Genomic DNA, 21,255 nt, shown 5'->3' with positions numbered 1-21,255 from the left:
GGGGAGGAAAGGGGGCGTGAATGCTGCTGAGAAACAATAGAACACGGTCAGTCCTAATGTGGACGGCTAACTGTATACAGAGTTTGACGGCAGTCAAGGGAGATTGTAAAAAAGCCTATCACACTTTTTCATATTTCCACTTCTTATCCGGGAGTGCAAAAGGGTGCTCTTAGAGGGTCATTATTCTTATTTTTTGTAAAAATATTTTGTCACATGTTTTTACTGTTTTTAGAGAGAGAGGAAGGGAGATGGAGAGAGAGAAAGAAACATTAATATAAGAGAGATGCACTGATCGATGGCCTCCCGTTGAACCTGCAACCTGGGCATGTGCCCTGACCAGGAATGAAACTGGTGACCTTTTGGTACATAGGATGATGGTCAACCAACTGAACCACACTGGCCAGGGCCATTACTCTTATTTTGAAGCTTAAACATAATACTGAAATTGGTACAGACAGTTCTCTAACAGACTCTCAAGAAGACAGAGAAACATATCAAAACAGTTCTATGTCAGAAAAGAATCCCAGAACACAGGGGTCAGGTAGATAATTAGAACTAGCAATCCAGGAATATTGCTTTGTTGGAGAAAGTTTGCAAATATTTATCACATGAAAGAGAATTGCTTGCCCTAAAACACCATAACATGTCATAATTCCACCTTAAGCAATACAGTATGAAAGAGGCTATTTTTAGCTTTTCCATGGTTGTTATGGCAACCACTTCCTGGCTCCAGCTGTACACAATGTTTATAATTCCAGGGAAGTGGAAAGAGCAAGTTTCCTCTATAATGTAATTATGCACGTCCTACCTCTATGGTAATATAATACCTTACTTTGACGGCAGATACTTGTTTAATGATGGTCAGTTGGCCCTCGACTCTGGTTCTAGAGGGTGTGGAAAATCTCATACATCAGAGATAGAATCAGTGCAAGGGGGAAAAACAACCACAAAGGACCTTTATATAGGACTCTGCTTTTACTAAATGGAGATATGAATCATATAGTAACCAAGCATAGGAAATATGCCATTTGGGGACAAGGGAAAGGGCAGGCTACAATATAATCACTTATAATGTATAAGGCTTATCAGAGGATCTGCTAAATTGGAGCTTTTCTTTCCTCTTGGGCACACAGCCTCTGACTGAGCTCTGGACGTGGAATGTGGGCAGGGGTGGTGTGCGGCACTCCCAGGCCTGGCCCGTGAACCGCCCCATACAGTCATCCTTATTCTCTCCTTCATCTGCTGGCTGGATCCAGTGGATTCAGCAGAGAACCCTAAGACTCAAGGGAAGAACAATGGAGGCCCTCGATGGAAGGAGCCTGAGACCCTGAATAACTGGGTAGAGCAGAGCCCTGACCACTGATTCATACTGACTGTTGCAAGGGGAAAGTCAACTATTATAGTGTGAAGCCACTAGAATGGAGGTGGTCTGTTAGAGTAGTTAGCCTACCTTGACTGATACAACTAGAAACTCCTTTAACTCAAGTGAATGTAGCTGTCCCTTCTCCTAACCAAAAGAAGGAACTCATAAAATCCACTACGTTTCTTATTAGTTCTTAAGAAGTGCCACAACCATCCCATGATGTCAGTTTCAGCCCAGCCTATGGTGGCTTTCCACTAGATCATTTTTCAACCTCAGTTTAAAATCAACTTGATTTCTTAAAGGACCCAGTGCATCTTCTATATACTCTGTGATAAAATTCACTCAGCAAATGCCTGTTCAATAGATGGAGCCTTTTCTTTGCGTTCTTTGTTTTTACCTAATGTTCCATCTACAACTGTAATTAAGACTGAAAAGTCTACAGAGATAGGACCAAGTTCCTAGTACCTAGGGCATTTACTAATTATGTAGCTTTGTTAACACTCATTTGACTTAAAGTACTGAAATTCTATGACTCTTTCAATCCAATGCTTTATGATCTGCAAAGATGTCACAACCATTACTCTTCTGATTTCATTTTTAACCAGCACACTTAATGGATGGACTTCCTATTCTGGATTAATACCATATCACCTGCAGCCATCACAGTAGGATTAAGATGATGACCCAAATTTCATCCCTTCTGAGTTCTATTCTGTCTGCCCTAATTCTCTGCCATTGTCTAGGTTCTGGTCTGGATTGATCCCTGTCAGGAGGACACACTCCCATGGTGAACCAACGACTAGCAGTTTGAAGATTTTAAAGGGAAATGTGACTAAAACTAAGCTATTAAAATATACAAAACTACATATAAAATGGAATTATAAACAAAGAGTCTTGCTAAGAAGCAGTTTTTCAACCAGTCTCTGTAGATGCCAAACACAGTGAATTCCTAACCTCAGCTCCCTCATCTGTACAATGGTGGGAGACTATCAAAGTTAAATGAGTTAATACACACTGTGCTCTTGGTACAACACCTGGCACATAATATATATTCAATAAACATTAGCTGTAACCCCTGCCTGAAGCTGGTCACAGAGGTTTCTTCACAGAAGTAGGGCCCTGGGTCTTCCCTTTTCAAAGTTGTGATTCCTTTGGATATCTTCCAGACTCCAAGCTATTTTGCAGAGGAAGGATGACTGTGAAGCCCTAAATTTAGCAAATGATCAAGCTAGCTCAAGATGCAAGCCCAGCCATCACCCAGACTTTTCAAAGGGAAGAACAGGGCAGAATCACAATTTTACACTTCATGCTGTTTCAAATATAAGAACTCGACAACACATTTCTCAATAAAAATGAAGACATCCAGCATGTCCTAGTGGAACTCAATATAAAGCGGAACAATAAGGCTGGTGGACATAGTCTTTTCCTTCAAGGGTGGGTCTGACATCCCATAAATGACTTCATAGTCCAAACTCCTCCAACGTCCATGCTCCTAGTAAGAACTGGAAAACCAGAGGATGGGCCTTCCTTCATGAAACTCTACTGATTCGGACTCGGAGTGCATACCGCTTTAAAAAGGTATTCCCGGGGATATCCCAGGAACTCTATCCACCCCCTCAGAATAGCAGGCAATTGAGTTAGTGATGGTGACTCAGGCAGACTTTTTCTCCAGATCTAAAGGAACCACCGCAACCCTGGAGAGGGAAATAAAAAGGGAATCGAGTGGAAAGAGCCACCCCCACCAGATGACTCACACTTCACCCTGTGACTCACCCAGCACATTACTCTGTCACTAAGATGTGGAGGAGAGGTTCATTAGTCACTTTAGTGAATTTTTCAAAGAAAGGATTCTCCCTATAAATAATCATGAGTTCTGTCTCCCTAATGTGTGTGTGAGAGAGCTCATGACTCACCTCTCTACCATGCCAGGCAACACCAACTGTGTCATCTGCAAAAGAGAAAAACAAAACATTCGTGATGGCTGAGGGTGCAACAGAGGCAAAGTGAAGAGAACCCACCCACCTGAACAAGGGAACCTAAAGCCACTCACCACCTCTACAGACAGCAGTCTACTTTATAGTCTATATAGCCTGTGCCAAGAAAAGGAATCGGGTGAAATTACTGGAGGGAACATTGGGAATGCTTTCAGTGAACTTGGCTAACCTTACCCTTGCCTGATATGTAAGACTGGCACAGAGATCTTCAAATAATGAAGGTTTTACGGTGAAAGCCGAGTATCCCAAAAACCATTCTCAGGAAAGGACACAGGTTATCATGAGAAACAGCATGCCTATGAGATTACTTAGACTTTCTCATCTCAAGGGCTCAAAGATCTTTTCCTATCAAAAAGCCTTTTGAAGAGTGCCACGAAGTGGCATGTTGGCAGGTACTAAGGACGTCTTCACGTTCATTTCTCTTGCTGCTCTAGCCAGCTGTGAGTGAAACTCATCCTTGGAGAAAGTTGAGGTTAATCTGTGACCTCAAGTAATCAATAATGAACAAAACAATACTTGCATTATTAAAGGGCTTCATAATTGTTGGCTACACACACAGAAGATGATGACGAAGACTATCTGTAAACTCTGTGAGTGACTAAGAGAAGTGAAGAGAGGCACTGGCTTAGTCAAGGCACATCATAAAGCATGGAGGTTAAAGCATAAATTCTTGACTCCTAGATAGCACCAGTTTTCTAGAAACAAATGCTGTTTTGTCACAGAAAAGTTTGCATGCATGCTAAGCATAGGAATTTTAAGCTTTTTATCGTAAATAGTACTAGATCTCAATTAAAATAGCATTCTAGGGACTTTTCCCCCTTGAAATGTCACCCCCTACCAATGGGTTACATTTTATTCATTTATTTTTAATTAAGGTAACATTAGTTAATAACATTCTATCAGTTCCAGGTGTACACTATAATTTGATATCGTATAGATGACAGCATGCTCACCACCAAAAGTCTCGTGTCCATCTATCACCATATACTTGACCCCCTTTACCCATTTCGCCCTCCCCTACCCCCTTGTCTTTGGGTGACCACCAAATGTTGTCTGTGTCTATGAGTTTGTAGTTTGTTTTTGCTTTGTTTGTTTCCTTTTTGTTTTATACTCTACATATGGGTGAAATCATATAGGTTTTGTCCTTTTCCATCTGACTTACTTCACTTAGCATAACCATCTCAAGATTCATACATGGTGTTGCAAATGGCAATATTCAGAGTGGCTATTATCAAAAAGACAAGAAATAACAAGTGCTGGCAAGGATGTGCAGAAAAGGGAACCCTCATACACTGTAGGTAGGATTGCAAATTGGTGCAGCAACTATGGAAAACAGTAAGGAGGCTCCTCAAAAAATTAAGAATAGAGTTACCATATGATCAAGTAAGTCCTCTTTTGGGTATTTACCCAAAGGATATTTAAAAAGCCACATGAACTCCTATGCTCATTGCAGCATTACTTACAATAGCCAAGATATGAAAACAACCTAAGTATTCGTCGACAGATGAATGGATAAAAAAGATATGGTATATACATAAACAATAAAATTCTCAGCTAGAAATATTTTAAAGAAAGAAAATGCATCCAAACTTTACCAAGATAAAATCTGCTATGCAGTACCCCAAACCCAGTTGTCAACCTTGAAACGGTTGCATGTATTTTTCTAGTAAGAACCTGGATTCCAACCATCATAAAAGAGAGGCAGACACACTGCCAACTTCAAAACAGTCAAAGAAGTGTCTTCAAAGCCTAGGGGAATTATTTTAACAGAAGTATCAGGATTTGGTCAAATCTTCTGGCCCAGATGAAAAAGCAGACACCATAAGGAGTCTGGTCTAAAGCATTCTGTATCTCCCTCCTTCTTACATATAAATCTATGCTTTTCATAGTAACCCCATCTTCACAGAATGAATGGACAGAGACTGCCCATTGTCCTCCAACATTCATTCATTCCACATGGGTGGAAATACATAATAATTGAATTTTCAGTTGGATCTATGGCCTCTTTCCCTCCCTCACTGCAGCCCCCCCATAAAACCATATTTCCTCTACTTCTCTCACATCATGTGGTCCTATGACTGCGTTCTAAAGATGTGAAAATAAGCAAGTAATACATGCAACTTCTTGGTCATGCCCTTAAAGGAGAAAAAAATGTATATCCTTCCTCCTCTCTGCCTCTTCCTCCTCCCCATGGCTAGATGCAGAGGTGCCGAGAGGAGCGACAGCAGCCAAGAAGAAAGCCACGTGCTACGCAGAGCAATGAGATAAAAAGCGGCGGGATCCCCGATGACTGTGAAGCTGCAATGCCAAAAACCTTGATTACCTACAGCTCTTTATCTGAGAAATACATTTCTATTTTAAGTCATTCCTAGGTCTCTGTTAGAGCAGCCCAACCAATTCTAATATAATTTACCACTTGCATTACTAAAAACCAACCAATATTAATATTTTAAGACTTAACAATCCCCAAAGCAAACTCGATCAGAAATTATGCTGACAGCCCAAATGGCCTCACTATTTTATAGTTTTTAAGACACAATTCCATTTCTTTTCTTTTCTGAGTTTGCTTGACCCAATTCAGAATGCGCCCCCTGGGCCTGAAACTAAACTCTATGAAACCAAGTCAAAGAAAAAGCTGATTTCAGAGTTTATCCTTTCATTACAAACACAGTCACCTCTTTTCTTCTCAGATTAAATAACTCTTCAAATTAAATAATAACTCTTACATGTTTCCTAAGATTTGTCTTTTATAGAAATTGTTCAATAATTAGCCATTTAATTGAGCATTTAAGGCAAGTGTGGTAAGCAGTCAGGCCAAGTTCTAATCCTGGCTTTTCCGGGTATGACCCGGAGCTGGTCCCTACTCCTCCTCTGCAGAGTCCTTCTGCGTTAAATGAAGGAGTGTCTACATTACATGTTATCACTCTCGCCCTCTAAAATAAGGTGATGCATATAACGGACCCAGCATACAGCCCCTCCCAGAGCAAGTCCCTGGAAGGGATTCGGTGCCCCTTATTGCCAGCACACACTCCTCTTAGGATGCGGCACCAATGAGTATCCAGGCCTCCTTTAAGCATGTTGTGCCCTACACAGTTTACAGAGAAAAACAATGACACATTTTGAGGGAATCCAGTTCAACTCCCCACACAGAAGTTTCTGGACAGTTCCATCAGTGTGTTTAAATACCTCAGTTGGGATCTTCTTGGGGTAATAGAATTGTTCTATAATTGAATTCTAGCAATGATTGCACAACTCTGTAAATTTACTCAAAGCCATTAAAATGTACACTTAAAATAAGTGAATTTTATGGTACATAAGTTATTTCTCAACACTGTTTTTTGAAAAAAATCTCAATGATCATATGTACAAGAATTAAAGAACTGGATTCACAAAATACATTTGATGTTACTCTATCAAACATGGAGATAAAAGAGCTCTAGAAATGCTGTGAATATTGCCCTGGCCGGTTTGGCTCAGCGGTTAGAGCGTCGGCCTGCGGTACAGAGAGACCCGGGTTCGGTTACCCCTAAGGGCACGTACCTCGGTTGTGGTTTGTCCCCGGCCCTGGTTGGGTTGTGCGGGTGGCAGCCACTCGATGTGTCCCTTTCATATCGATGTTTCTCTCTCTTCCTCTCTCTCCCTCCCACTCTATCTGAACAAAAAATGGAAAAAATGTCCTTGGGTGAGGATAAAAAAAAATGCTGTGAATATTGACTTCTGGCCTAGAGCAACATGAAGTGATAAAGAGGCATTCTTCTGTCCTAGTGGAGGCCATGCTGTACTTGAACCCGAGCCTGGTGAGGAGAATGCACTGACCATCCAGCAGGAGAATAGCTGTCGCTATAAATATATCATCACATGACAGTGCTATGAGTGAACCACAGAGGTAAGGTCAGAGGGCACCAACGCTCAGGAGGACAAGTTATAGCTAGGGAACCACGTAGAGCTTCACAGATTACATTTAAAAGACTAAACTGGCATTCACTGGGCAGAAAAAATTTCTAATAGAAGGAATAGAATGCAAAAATGCAAACAGCCACAAGAAACCACAATGTATCCTATAGAATTGATGCATTTTCAAAAACCTTTTTGTTGAATGAATGAAACAAAAGTATGTGCATCCTAAAATATGTCATACAATTTCCATATCATACTACATCATGGACAGCTTCCCGTACTAGTTCAAACAGATGTCCATCAGGCATGTTAACAGTTGTGGAGTATTTTATTGCAAGGATAGATTACATGCATTCTTAGCAGTATCTAGAAACATTTTTTATTTAGCACATTTCATCAGGGGACCACAATGCTTAGCTAATGTATTATAATGAGGTCCCTCAGTATTTGTGAAGAGAAGCTATTATTCAGTTCCCCAAAGTCCTGAGATCACCAAAAACAGAATGAAAAAGGACAAGACTGATAATAAAAATGTTCTCACCAGGGATAGGTGTGTGTGTGTGTAATACAGAAATGAGACATTACATGCATTGCAGCTAAGTAGATCCACAAGGCTGGCCGTTGAGGGTGTAGCTCCCACACACAAGAAGAGAAGGGATCGGCTTCGTAGGTAGCTATCAATCTGGAGAACTACCAGGTAAGTCTACATCATCTGCTGATGGATTCATTTATTCTGACCAGGGATCTCAGTACCATAAGAATATTTAGTGAGTGGTTATACAGAGTTTTAAAGTTCAATTCAGATTTTTTTTCCAAGACATCAATTTATACATTTAAATACAGTACAATAAGAAAGATTACTTTAGCCTGGGATATTGAGGCAATACTTAATGCATACATTGGAAGCTACATTTTTCTTTACACTGTGTGTATGCCATATATTAAATGTCTCCTTTCAGATTGGCAAAATTTACCCAGAAAAAGATCAGACAAAATAAAACCCCACAAGATATAATCTCACAAAATTACATCAACAGCTTGCTAAATACTAAATATGTTCTTGATGGTCTTCAATGTCTGGACATGTTCAAAATACATTCTTTTCCCCCCAATTTTATTGAGCTATCATTGACTTTGTATTAGGTTAAAATGTTCAAGATAATGATTTGATGTATAAATAGAAATGATTACTAAAATAAGCTTAGTTAACATTAAAACATAGGGTACGTATTTGTGTACCATCCTTGCACAGGGCCACGCTACTCTCTCTGCCCTTCCAACTTTAGTATATGCTGCTGAAGTGAGCTCCGAAGCACATTCTTTTTTTTTTTTTTTTTTTATCCTCACCCGAGGACACTTTTCCATTTTTTGTACAGACAGAGTGGGAGGGAGAGAGAGGAAGAGAGAGAGAGGGAAACATCGATGTGAAAGGGACACATCGAGTGGCTGCCACCTGCACGACCAACCAGGGCTGGGGACAAACTGCAACCGAAGTACATGCCCTTAGCGGGAACCGAACCCGGGTCTCTCTGGACCGCAGGCGGACGCTCCAACCGCTGAGCCAAACTGGCCAGGGCCCGAAGCACATTCTTTATACATGTGAATTAAAGCTCAAGAAGTTTTGGTACCTTCACACAATGGAAGGAGCAGTGTTTTCAGTACCTGGGTATTAAAGGGCCATGAATACTTTAATGAATGCTCAATGATCAAATGACCCAAGTCCTCTCAAAAAAAGTTAAATTCTTTCCTGTTATTTATTGGCTTCTCCTTTTAAATTCTGACTCTAAATTATTTCTCCTCACCAAAAATGAAACATCTTTTTTGATCTGTGAAATAATAACATTGAAAAACCTGGGAAAAGTTAACCTGAAATCGGCATGCTTTTGTAAAATTTATTAATACCTTCATCTCTACTTAAATTATCTTTCCTTCTAATCAGATTATAAATAATACATTCAATGTCGAGCCTTCTTTTGTTTGTTTATAGTACAAATACTTTTTAATATTCTGTGGATAAACTGAGAGGCTTCACTATGTCCATATCAAATTAAATTCTCCTTAACATCAAGTTTTACCTAGGATATTTTAACTAAGCTGTTAGTAATCTATTTTACTTTATATGCATTAATTGGTGTCTTGATACCTGGCTATTTATACCATACACCAGGCGTTTCTGTGAAATCTCACTATCTAGCTGAACTCCATTCACAGCTCACGAGCTGTTTCTGGAGTTAACTCAATGTGCTCACTTTAGGCCATCTGCAGGTGATAATTGCTATACCAGGAAATTTTTTGTTCCTCTTAAGATATTGCTAAAATAAGGTTACTGTAACTTGTAACTTCAGTGGTTAAGAACATAAAAAAAGTAGTAGTAAACATGATTTCTATACTCGTTACCAAAAGTGTGCAGCAAACGATTTTAATTTAATTATTTCCTTAAGGTAGATAATGTTGCTGCAACAGTACCTCTACAACGAGAGCTCTGAATCCTTGCAGAAAAAAGAAATGCTTCCTATTTGTATACATATTTTTATTTTTAAAAATACTGTATTGATTTTTAGAGAGAGAGGGAGAGAAACACTGATGTGAGAGAAACATCAATAGCTGCCCCCTGCACGCCCCCTATCGGGGATCGAGTCCACTACCCAGATATGTGCCCTGACTGGGAATGGAACAGGCAAACTTGCAGTGCACAGGGTGACGCCCAACCCACTGAGTCACCCCGGCCAGGGCTGTGCATATATTTTTAGTGACAGTTTCATTCATCCTTAACACACACACACACACACCCTACAAGCCTAAACTAAAAAGGGGAAAGGTCAATATTTGTTATATCACACCTAGATACTGCATCACTTTGTATGCAAGTTGGCTGCAGACTGCACAAATACACAAAGATAAAAGGAAGTCTTTACCAATGACAATTCCATTTAGAATTCCTTTGTGGGACACTACATAATCATTTTCAAGAGTGAAATGTTGACTAGTATTTATTGCCATACCTATGTATATTCTAGATAGGAAATACATAGGTGGCTCATTTAGTTCACACAAAATCAAAATCAAAATGATTATTAGATCATTTAGGTGAGTAGTTGAGATCTCTAACTCAAAAATGTATTAGCTAGCCTAGAAAATCCTTGAAAATGTTATATTAAAATATAACAAACAAATTAGTATTCCAAAATATTTCCCATAGTTTTGGCAACTGCTTTCATTGTTTTGTAATTAGAAAAGCTCCCACAATTAACGTTATTTCTAAAAGAAAATTAACATCAATAATTTTTTTCTCTTTACTTCTCTGGCATCATAATCAAGAGTTTATAGAAAGAACTTTATCTTATACTCTAAACCCAACTCGGCTGCCCACTTTTTAGTTTAGTATGAAACTGATAACAGAAGCAAATTATACCAATTATGCAAATTATTTTACAAGCAAGTAATTTATTTTTACAAGCAAATTATTTTTGTGTCATGTAACCTCTGGCACTTGGTCATTTCTGGGGAGAGAACAGTACAAAGAAAACACATCCCCTCACCCTCTTGCAATTCTTGCAGAAGAAAAAAAACACATTCATAATGCTCAAAAAAACAACCAAAAACCCATAGGTAAAAATTAAAATTCAAGATAATTTAGAAAAATAGAAAACAAATATTGTTGCCTATGTCACCACTTTACCTAAATAGGAAATAAAGTAACAACTTGCCCTAGAATGCAGGCAAATCCCCAAGAATCCGGGCTATTCATACGATAATTGGGATGCCAATAATTAGAATGCCACCAATGGCCACTTTGTTCACTTCTGCCCTGTCCTCCACCCCAGAGCAACCTGCTTAGCACAAACAGGATCTGAATTCAAGCAGCAGAAAAATGAATCCACACAAATTAGGAGAAAATAGATGCAAATGCCTTAAACAAGTTTTCAATGGGAATCATTAACAATAATTTAAAAAAATCGTAGCATAATAGTGAAAAGAGTTACATTAAGTAGCAAAAGTGTTACACAATGCCTGTTTCAGGGAAATTACATGGTAACCCCATTGGAAGTCACACTGGAATGATACAGCACACATTTTCTTTGGCAAACTGCATAATTTGAGCTCTGTGTTAATTACCAAGAATACAACTTAATTGGAAATTCTTAAAATTTTACCTGTATGACTAACTGAATATTTGCTAGGCAGGGGATGAAAGCTTAATTAGGTAAAGTTTATAGAGTGCTCTGTGATCTCTGAGCACCATTTGATTTTCCTGTTTATTAATGTTCAAGTCTTTGTGGAAGTTAAGGCTCCTCCTTGCCATTTCTCCCTGCCCCGTATTACTTAACCTGAAAGTCAACCCTACACCATAACAACCAAACATTCTGTAATAAATTTTGGGTTGATATACGGTAACAATAATTTAACAAAAGAAAAAGAAGTCTCCAAAACAGAGGGCTACATGCCCATTAATAATAATGAATCTAAAGCCATAACTTACAAACTGTAAAGAAAATTAAAATAAAAAGAACACATACACCGTAGACTGTTTTTCCAAATTTAGCATACTATAATATGCTAAGAGTTTCCATTACTTAAAATTTCCCAAATAAGCTGACTTCTTTTTTTGTTTTGTTTTTGTTTTATCCTCACCCGAGGACATTTTTTCCATTTTTTGTTCAGGAAGAGTGGGAGGGAGAGAGAGGAACAGATATAGAGAGAGAAACATCGATGTGAAAGGAACACATCGAGTGGCTGCCACCCACACAACCGACCAGGGCTGGGGACAAACTGCAACCGAGGTTCGCGCCCTTAGCGGGAACTGAACCCGGTCTCTCAGGACCGCAGGCCGACGCTCTAACCGCTGAGCCAAACCGGCTAGGGCAAAGCTGACTTCTTAAAAAGTGACAGATTTTAGGGGGAGAAAAGAATCCCTGAAGTTCTCAAAGAGATTTTTACATTTTTGCCCATGTATAAGAAATTTCTCCTATACTAGCTTTACTTTGAGTTAGAAAGAGCCCTAGAACCAATCTACAACTACTCTACTTTTTTTAAAGATGAAAACCATGGAAAAGAGTGGTTGTCATTCAATTTGGCAAACCCAACATTTTGTAGTTATGTTTGGAACAGCCCATTACTATGAGAACCTAAGGGCCAAATGAACCCAATAATTTATAAATTGTTAGGAGCATAATGATAGCTGCTTTCGAATGGATTAAAACACTCTAGATGTTAACTGGGAATGTCTTCACCTAGAGAAGCCCTGGGTAGGGTCCCAGTGAAGGTCATACTCTCCTTCCTGTAATTTATTAATTGCCTAATGTTGTTAACCTGAATTCTTGGGGCAGGGTGTGGGAATAAATCCTTAGCATAATCCCTAAATTATATACAGCTAGACTGCTGAACAGAGATTGTTCTGATAGATTTCCAATTTAATAGAGGGCTCCCCCTACTGGTACCATGTCACATGCCAGAGGCAAATCAATCCCTGTAAGGAAAAGAAAACCTGTGCTTTTCATCCATCTGTCCATCCATCCAAACATTTATCACCAACAGGCAGGACACAGCAGTACTTACTTCTGGCTGAGTAACATCTAATGAGTACATAGTGGTATCACAAGGAAAAAGCCAGCTTTTCAAAAGCATGCAAAGGGCCTCATACTCCAAATGCTTTAATTTCAGATAGGGAAGGAAGAGATTTATTTAGTCAAAGCCATTCTAACATCACTAAGCAAGTTTGAGAAGATGGAATATTTGGAGTTACCTGAACAGGGGAACGCAAACTCAAATGCCTAAAAGGGCCTGGTAGGTAACGTACACTAGTAGAGCAAATCAGACAATAGGGACTAGTGAGGACTACAGTAATTGGGAAGTTGCAGGCCTAACTATTAGCATATTTAGCTGCTCACTTGTTGCCACTCGGCAATTTAGCTCTGTGTTACCTGATTTTCAGATTTTTCCCAGTAGAAATTAGAAGTTTGGGTGTCAAATGTCCCAGTTTTGAAAACACTGCTTGAGCCAACCAAAGTAGGTTGGTTGGGCACACTCAGCCCAGAGACTATTGGTTTGCAACCTCTGACCTAGAATCAGAAAAGGAATTTACCTTTACCTTATCCCCCTTCTGGCAGATTCAAAGATTAGAAAGTTCTTAAAATTTACTTCAGTGTAAATATCAACGACTAATTCGAGTTCAACCTTCTAGGGCCACATGCAGTAAGTGTGATCCTTATTCCCAAAGAAGTAGAATTTTTCATTTTTATTTATTTTTTTTATCCTCACTCGAGGACATTTTTCCATTTTTTGTTCAGATAAGAGTGGGAGGGAGAGAGAGGAAGAGAGAGACAGAGAGAGAGAGAGAGAAATATCGATGTGAAAGGGACACATCGAGTGGCTGCCACCCGCATGACCAACCAGGGCAAACTGCAACCGAGGCACGTGCCCTTAGCGGGTACTGAACCCAGGTCTCTCTGGACCACAGGCTGATGCTCTAACTGCTGAGCCAAACCAACCAGAGCAAATTTTCCATTTTTAAATCATTCATTTCTTTTTTATTCAAAAAGCATTCATTGTATGCCCGTCGTATGTGAGGCTTGGGGCTAGGAAATGGCAAGAAATGAAACTAACCCTCGCACGGTTTATTATCTATAGAGACACTCAGCTAAAAATGACCAGCTGAGCCTCGCCGGTGTGCTCAGTGGTTGGGTGTCTACCAATGCACCAAGAGGTTGCCGATTCCATTCGGCATATGCCCAGGTTGTGGGCCAAATCCCTAGAGGGAGGCATGCAGGAGGCAGCCAATCGATGTTCTCTCTCATCGATATTTCTCTCTCTCTCCCCCTCTCACTTCCCCTCTCTCTAAAAATCAAAAGAGAAAAATTATTATTATTTTTTAAATGAAAAGCTGAGCGAAGGGCAGACATGCAGTGTGCAATGAAACTGCCTGAGCCCTAATCTCGTCTGGAGGGATCAGGAAGGTTCCCCACCCACAAGCACATGATACTTTACTTGAGAACAGAAGGATGAGCAGAATCAGTAAAGCAGGAGACGAGAGAGACCAGTCTGAGGAAACACTAGGTTCAAAAGACTGAATGAAGGTGCTTTGATCTGAGCACAGGCTGTTGGGAAGGGAGAGACCGGAAGTGAAACTGGGGAGGTGAGCAGGAGCCAATCAGGAGGGTCCTTCCTTCCCTACAGGTCACATTCAAGATTCCGGCCCGAGGAAAGAGAGAAGTCACTGAAGGATTTGACAGGGGTGTGATGCGATCTGCTGTAATGAACACTTTGGCTGGAGTACGGAGACTAGAAGAGGACAAGTTGGATGAAAAAGGCTGGTCAGGCTATTCTAGTAGTTCCAACCCAGAAATTTCATGCTTGAAATTTGGAAACTATCCCTGGGGATGAAAGAAGTGAGTTGGTCTGCAAAATAATTAGGAGGTTGAACAAACTGGCCTTGATCAGGGCTGTGTGTGTGTGTGTGTGTGTTTCCCTCCTTCACACTGAACATCTTTTGTTCTTTCAACCATTCCTAACAAGACATCATTTCAAGTCCCCACTTTGGTTGAATATCTGATGAAGGGAGAACTAAACTAGGATCCCCTGCTAAAGACTCTTTCTCTCCGTCCCCAAATAAAGCAAACCCAACTCAGTGTCCTTCGCTGTAAGTGGAGGTTGTCCATAAATTTTACCTTGGGCCACACCCTCACCCACTTTCTTCTTTGTTCTAAGAAAGGTAAGAAAGAAGGCTGGACCATTCCCTCCAAGTGTCAGAATGGTAGCCTGGACATTTCCTACGGGATGCAGGTAGGCAGGGCAACTCCCCATGATCCACCTTATTCACCAAGCCCATTTGTAGCTTCTGGGTCCAGGGCCATCAGAAGGAATGATTTTCCCACTCTCAGGCAGCTGTAGGCAAGTTCAGGCAATACTGCCTGGACAGTGTCCATCTGAAAAGGAGTGAAGAGTCTACGGTGTCCTGAGATCCTAAAACTGTTATTAAAGAAATAAAAAAGCAGGCTGGGAGAAGAAAGGCAACTCCAAATCCAGCAAATGCTAAAACAAGTGACCTCAAATCAGAAACAAACAACACAAGACCTGTCTTCGAACCTGTCTTTGGGTTGGTGGGAAGCTCAGCATCCTACCTGTTGAAAGGTAGGCACTTGTCTATCTGCCTCTGGAGTCATGGCATTCTTCCCTATCCATGATTTCTCTAATAATCAATAGCAGCACAACTATTTCATTTGCAAATTCTCTTGGCATTTTGAGATGGAAAGCCCTCCAGGCATGAAACCAGAACTATTTTAGAAGAGTGTGGTTCAGTATCTGGAGGTTTAATGATCTCTAAACTCTACCCTTTTGCGCCAAGGTCATTATCTTAGATTTTAGTTACAGAGCATCTGAAATCACAAGAAAAGAAGCTTAGCTAGTAGGACTCTCTTCCCGGTTAAGGCCAACTACCTGCGCTACTGGCCACCTACATAGATTTCCACACCACAGCTCTTCCCACCTTGGCATTAACCTGCTCTGTAAGGAACAAGAACAAGACTAAATTTAACCCTGAAAGATTTGAAAGCAGAACTGGAAAAGCAAGCGACAGGCTTCTAAACACCCCTTAGGTTGCCTCGACTAACAGTATCATGCCTGGTAAAGGGAAAGCCCAGTTAAGTAAGTCGCCGAGAGGGGAAAAAGGAATAAACCTAAATTATTGAGTAAAATGAAAAGTGAAACGATCCAATGGAACTGGAGAGCCGGGTGGCCTGGGAGAGAGTGCTAAACTGGACTCTATGACTAAACATCAAGGATCTATGGGCAAAAGCATTCAGTCACTATTTCTCCCCCAGCATCCTTCTGTACCCGTCACCGCCACTTCATCTGGTGACGACCTGTAATTCCCTTGGTCAGGATATTTCACTTTTGTTCTTCTTCTGCTGGAATATGACACTTAGGTGATTTTTACAATCATCTGAGCCGCTGATATAGGACAGGAGCACATGGACCAAGCAGTAATCCTGGACCTGAAGGAATGTACAGCCAGGTCATTCGATGCTTATGGCGTAGCACAGAACGTACTTCAAAGATGCTGAAGCCCAACCAGCAAACCTCAAATTCCTGGCATGCTTCGCAGCCAGTCAACCCCTATCATGGTTTGGTAAGGAGATTACACTCTGACCAACACTGATGGTGAGAAGAGGTTGTTCTCTTTCTTACAGAAACCTTTTCGATGCATTTATTGTGGCTTTAGGCTGCAGACATCCATGCCCTAGTTCCCCTGATGTCCAGCCACCATAAAACCTTGTATGATTCTAGAGCCAGACCAATTCTCATCTTGTTTTAAGTTACCCCAGGGCTCCAAACAACTGCTGCTACTGAAAATGTAGTCCTGACCCTGGCAACATAACACAGTCAACAAAAGGACAATAGGCACCATTCATCAAAACATTCCACAGGGCACTGGGAGCAGCACAAAAGAGCACGAAACCGGGGAGGCCACACACAAAACTCCACCGAGGTGAATGCTTTTTCTCAGTCTAAATAAGACAAACACATACATACATAGTGCCATGCCCCTCTGCCACTAGACCCACCTTCCGGAAATGTCGATCAGATCACACCTTACTTCTACTTGAAAGCTTCCTGTGGCCTCCCATGCTTTTAAGTACAGCACTCAGGTTCCAGCACAATCATGTTCTAACTTAGTTTTCTGGCCTTCAGCTTAGCCTCTGCACACCTCTGGCCTCCTGCTGTGAGTCAAACCGCCTCATACCTAACTACTCAACTGTGCTGCAGAGCACAATAAAAATCGGCTGTCCTCCCGATGTCATTAACTCCATGACAACTGAATCAAGAGTTTTATTTATTTTTTATTTTTTATCCTCACCGAAGGACTTTTTTTTCCATTTTTTGTTCAGATAGAGTGGGAGGGAGAGAGAGGAAGAGAGAGAGAGAGAAACATCGACGTGAAAGGGACACATCGAGTGGCTGCCACCCGCACGACCAACCAGGGCCGGGGACAAACTGCAACCGAAGTACGTGCCCTTAGCGGGAACCGAACCCGGGTCTCTCCGGACCGTAGGCCGACACTCTAACCGCTGAGCCAAACTGGCCAGGGCTGAAGAAGTGTTTTAAATAGCAAACGCCCTGAGTGCTCCGTAAGTGAGATTTGATTTGCCAACAAAAAGTTTACAGACAAAAACTGTAAGGATACATCTAGTTCTGCTTGTGATACTTCCCATTAACACGGTTCACAAGGTAATAGGATATGGTGTGTTTAATAATTCAGCATTTTTCTCCACTCACTCATTTCATGGGAACAAGTGTATATGCCAGTATAGAAAGAGCAAGTGGAGGAGGAAGAATGAAAGAGGTGGGAGAAGCATTTTATCATTTGTCAAGGTATTAGGACTGGTGGCTCATTTTTATTTCATCATTATTTTTAACAGACTGAAAAGTAATGCAGTGCCGTTGGATTCGAGCTGCTTCATCCACACGTCCCCCCTGCACTGCTCATCTTTAAGCAAGGACATGAGGCGACCACCGCACACGCTGATCTCTGCTCAGAGGCTGCTCGAAGGATGCAGGTGTGGCCATGGAGCACAGCAAGCTGACCTTGGCCTTTTATCATTAGTATTCGGTAGATGGCCAACCAAAATGCATGCTCTGGGAGACAGAGGAGGCCAGTGTGTCATACTACAAGTGTATACAACAGTTAAGTCCTGACAAGCAGGAGAGAATGCTAATGTGTCTAGTGCAAAATTTTATACAGTTTCATTGACAGAAGAATTAAAATTACCAGGAGACTAATTTGACTAATTTGTAGCTAGTACCAATTCCATAAAATAAAATTTAAACACTTGAACATATTTTTCATCATTAACTCATTACAATATATTATGAAACACATGCACATAATTTTAACACTCATTATTTTTTAATATGGTTTTTTAAATTGATTTGAGAGAGAGGGGAAGGGAGAGGGGGAGAGAAGAATCACTGATGAGAGAGAAATATTGATCGGCTGCCTCCTGCCTGCCCCCTACCGGGCATGAAGCCTGCAACTCCAGCATGTGCCCTGACTGGGAATCGAACTGGCCACCTCCCCATGCGTGGGATGACTCCCAACCAACTAAGCCACACTGGCCAGGGCAACACTCTTTATTTTTAAGCATTTGGCCAAATGTACTAGAAAAGATGATCAAAACAATAGTATGCCCCAGTCATTTCAAAAGGTAAAACCTCAAAACATAAAAATTAGCCCTGGCCGGCTTGGCTCAGCGGTTAGAGCATTGGCCTGTGGTCCGGAGAGACCCGGGTTCAGGTCCCGCTAAGGGCACGTACTTCGGTTGCAGTTTGTCCCCGGCCCTGGTTGGTCGTGCGGGTGGCAGCCACTCGATGTGTCCCTTTCACGTCGATGTTTCTCTCTCTCTCTCTTCCTCTCTCTCCCTCCCACTCTACCTGAACAAAAAATGGAAAAATGTCCTCGGGTGAGGATGATAACCCCCCCCCCCCAAAAAAAATTAGAGACTAGAAAGAATAATTTTCATAAAAAGTGTTGCTTGCTAAAAATAAAATTATAACCCTGGCCGATTTGGCTCAGTGGTTAGAGCGTTGGCCTGCGGACCAGAAAGTTCTGGGTTTGGTTCCCACTAGGGGCACGTATCAAAATAAATAAATAAATAAATAAATACATAAATAAATAAATAAAAATAAAATTATAGTTGCACATATTTACTAGACATCTTTATCAGCTTTGAATTCAACTAAATAATAGTAACAATTTTTAGAGCCCTTCCTATGATCTGAGCACTATTCTAAGAAGTATACACATATTACACCTTGTTTAATTTCCAAAACAACTCTGTGCGGTAGAAAGAATTATCATCCTCAATTTTTAGACAGAAGCAGTGATTAAGTAATCTGCTCAAGGTCATATAACTAGTAAATGGGGGAGTTATTTAATTAACTTGAAACCTCATACAGATTTTTGAAGGATGATTATATTTATATAAATACACCAAGGGACATGCCTTTAAAACTATACAGATATATTCACATTACCCATGTTTTAAAAGCTTCAATTTTGTGCTCTGTTTCTTGCTCCAAATCTTCTCACAAGTCTTCTTGTTAGTAGCGAACCTCACTTAAACTGAATCTTACATGAGAAAAATCTTTGGTTAATAACAATGGAAAAGATAGTGATTATTTGTTTTATTAAATTATTTGTCACATAACATGTAACTCGCTTGATGGGCCTGTAAACAAGAAGCTACCAATGTTTTGTGATATACATACATTAAGGATGTAGCTTTCCTTACGGCGGAGCTGGTTTACCTGAATCAACTACATCGAGAAAATCACATGAAAAGCTGGATAAGGCATAAGGAAGATTTCAGGGTCCTTTGACTTGAATCAACTGTGAAAGGGTTTGATTTCTCAGAACATGAAGACTGAAGGAGAACTTTTCTTTAAACATTCACCAAGAGAGAAAAAGACCAAAAGACTATGACATAAAATAAAAATGATTACTTAAGATCTTATTTATGTGTATCTGGTCAATTCTAATAGTTTTGAGTTAAATATTTTTTTATTTCTTTAAACTAGTATATATGAGTTATTGAAAATAAATTTAGCTTTTCCATCAGTATGTTCAAGTTTAAAGTATCTGACATTGCCCATAGGAATTGTGCCTCAGGCAATAATTCCTGATGGTCCGGTATATATAACCAAGGTATGGTATGTCCTTCTAGTTATTGTTAAATATAATGAGAAACGATACTCAGATGCTCATATTTGCTAGCTAGTCTTCCTTTTAGCTGTCTTAGTCATGATGTCTTTGGCCAGCATACACAAGTGACATCGCCACAACACATGCCAGTCAACCAGAAAGAAACTAGAGTAGTTTTACATGTGGCTAAGAAAAATCACTCTCATTACTATAGAGTCCCACACATCCCATACAATACTTGACCACAATATTTAACTCATCAACTTACAGGTATCACAGAAAATACAAAATAGAAACAACTTACCAGTGATGACTCGCATGTAGATGAAAATTTTGTAAAAATCAATCTTCAGCCTAAGTTAGTTTGTGTAGTCCCTGGGACTCCATAGGGTTACATATAATGGAGGTCTCTAATAAATGTTCAGTTGTCAAAAAGCAAAATTACACAGACACCTGTTTGGCATTCAGTTCTTTCTACTTCCTGCACACTTAAGGAAATCACCTACTTTCATCTGGAATACACACTTACATCAAAGGAAGATTTGACTGAAATGAACAAACTAATTATGTCAGTGTTCTTAAAGAGAAAGAAAGGATGATATATTTATAAACAAACTGCTTACCTTACAAACAGAAAGAATGTTAACATTTATCAGTTTCTTGATGGTCTGCAAAAAAAAAAAAAAAAAAAAGATTATTTTCTATACTAATTTGATCATGAAAATGACTACTATATATATATAAATGATCTTGAGATGCATTGAAAGTTTCCCCAGATATAATAGAGACCCTGGGAAATGTCAGGAGTTGGGGTGGAGAGACAGTTTATTTTACTCTCAATGTTATAGTACTTTTCTACCAAAAACAGCAATTCTTGTTAACATACAAAATCCAAGGTATATGTACTAGTAAATCTGAAAGCAAAAAGTTACACTTAATCTAAAATAAATATGAGCACTTTGCTAATACTGAAAGGAGACATGATTGAAGCTACGGTTTTCAATGATTTTTAAAAATTTTACACATTCCTTCAGTGATACATTTTTCTAGTCTTTATTAAAGAATTGGGCATGTATCAAGGATACAGCTTTTATTTTGGTAGAGCTAGGTTACCTGAATCAACTAGTATATTGCTATATATTAACAACTTCATGACTTTTAAATTGGTGTTTAGAATCCTGATATTTAAAAACAGAGCTGTTTTGATATAAAATAAGAATAAAACTAGAGCTATTAATGAACCTGGTACTGTACAAATGAGGTTATAAATACTTTCTCATCCAATCCTTCTAACATTCCTACGA

The 21,255-nt window shown here is 40.0% G+C and overlaps 1 protein-coding gene across 1 annotated transcript in view; it reads right to left on the bottom strand.

Annotated features, from left to right (window-relative positions):
- HSD17B12 (hydroxysteroid 17-beta dehydrogenase 12) overlaps positions 1 to 21,255 on the bottom strand; it is a 159,874-nt gene that overhangs the window by 12,784 nt on the left and 125,835 nt on the right. Inside the window, exons 6-7 of the mRNA XM_036258204.1 lie at positions 20,575 to 20,619; positions 3,277 to 3,311 (exon numbers count right to left, since the gene is read on the bottom strand). Of these exons, the coding sequence (XP_036114097.1) occupies positions 3,277 to 3,311; positions 20,575 to 20,619 (80 nt within the window). The remainder of the gene's footprint in view (positions 1 to 3,276; positions 3,312 to 20,574; positions 20,620 to 21,255) is intronic.

This window comes from Molossus molossus, unplaced genomic scaffold, assembly GCF_014108415.1.
Source record: "Molossus molossus isolate mMolMol1 unplaced genomic scaffold, mMolMol1.p scaffold_m16_p_13, whole genome shotgun sequence".
NCBI lineage: Eukaryota > Metazoa > Chordata > Mammalia > Chiroptera > Molossidae > Molossus > Molossus molossus.
This window is presented reverse-complemented; position numbering and strand designations above follow the sequence as displayed.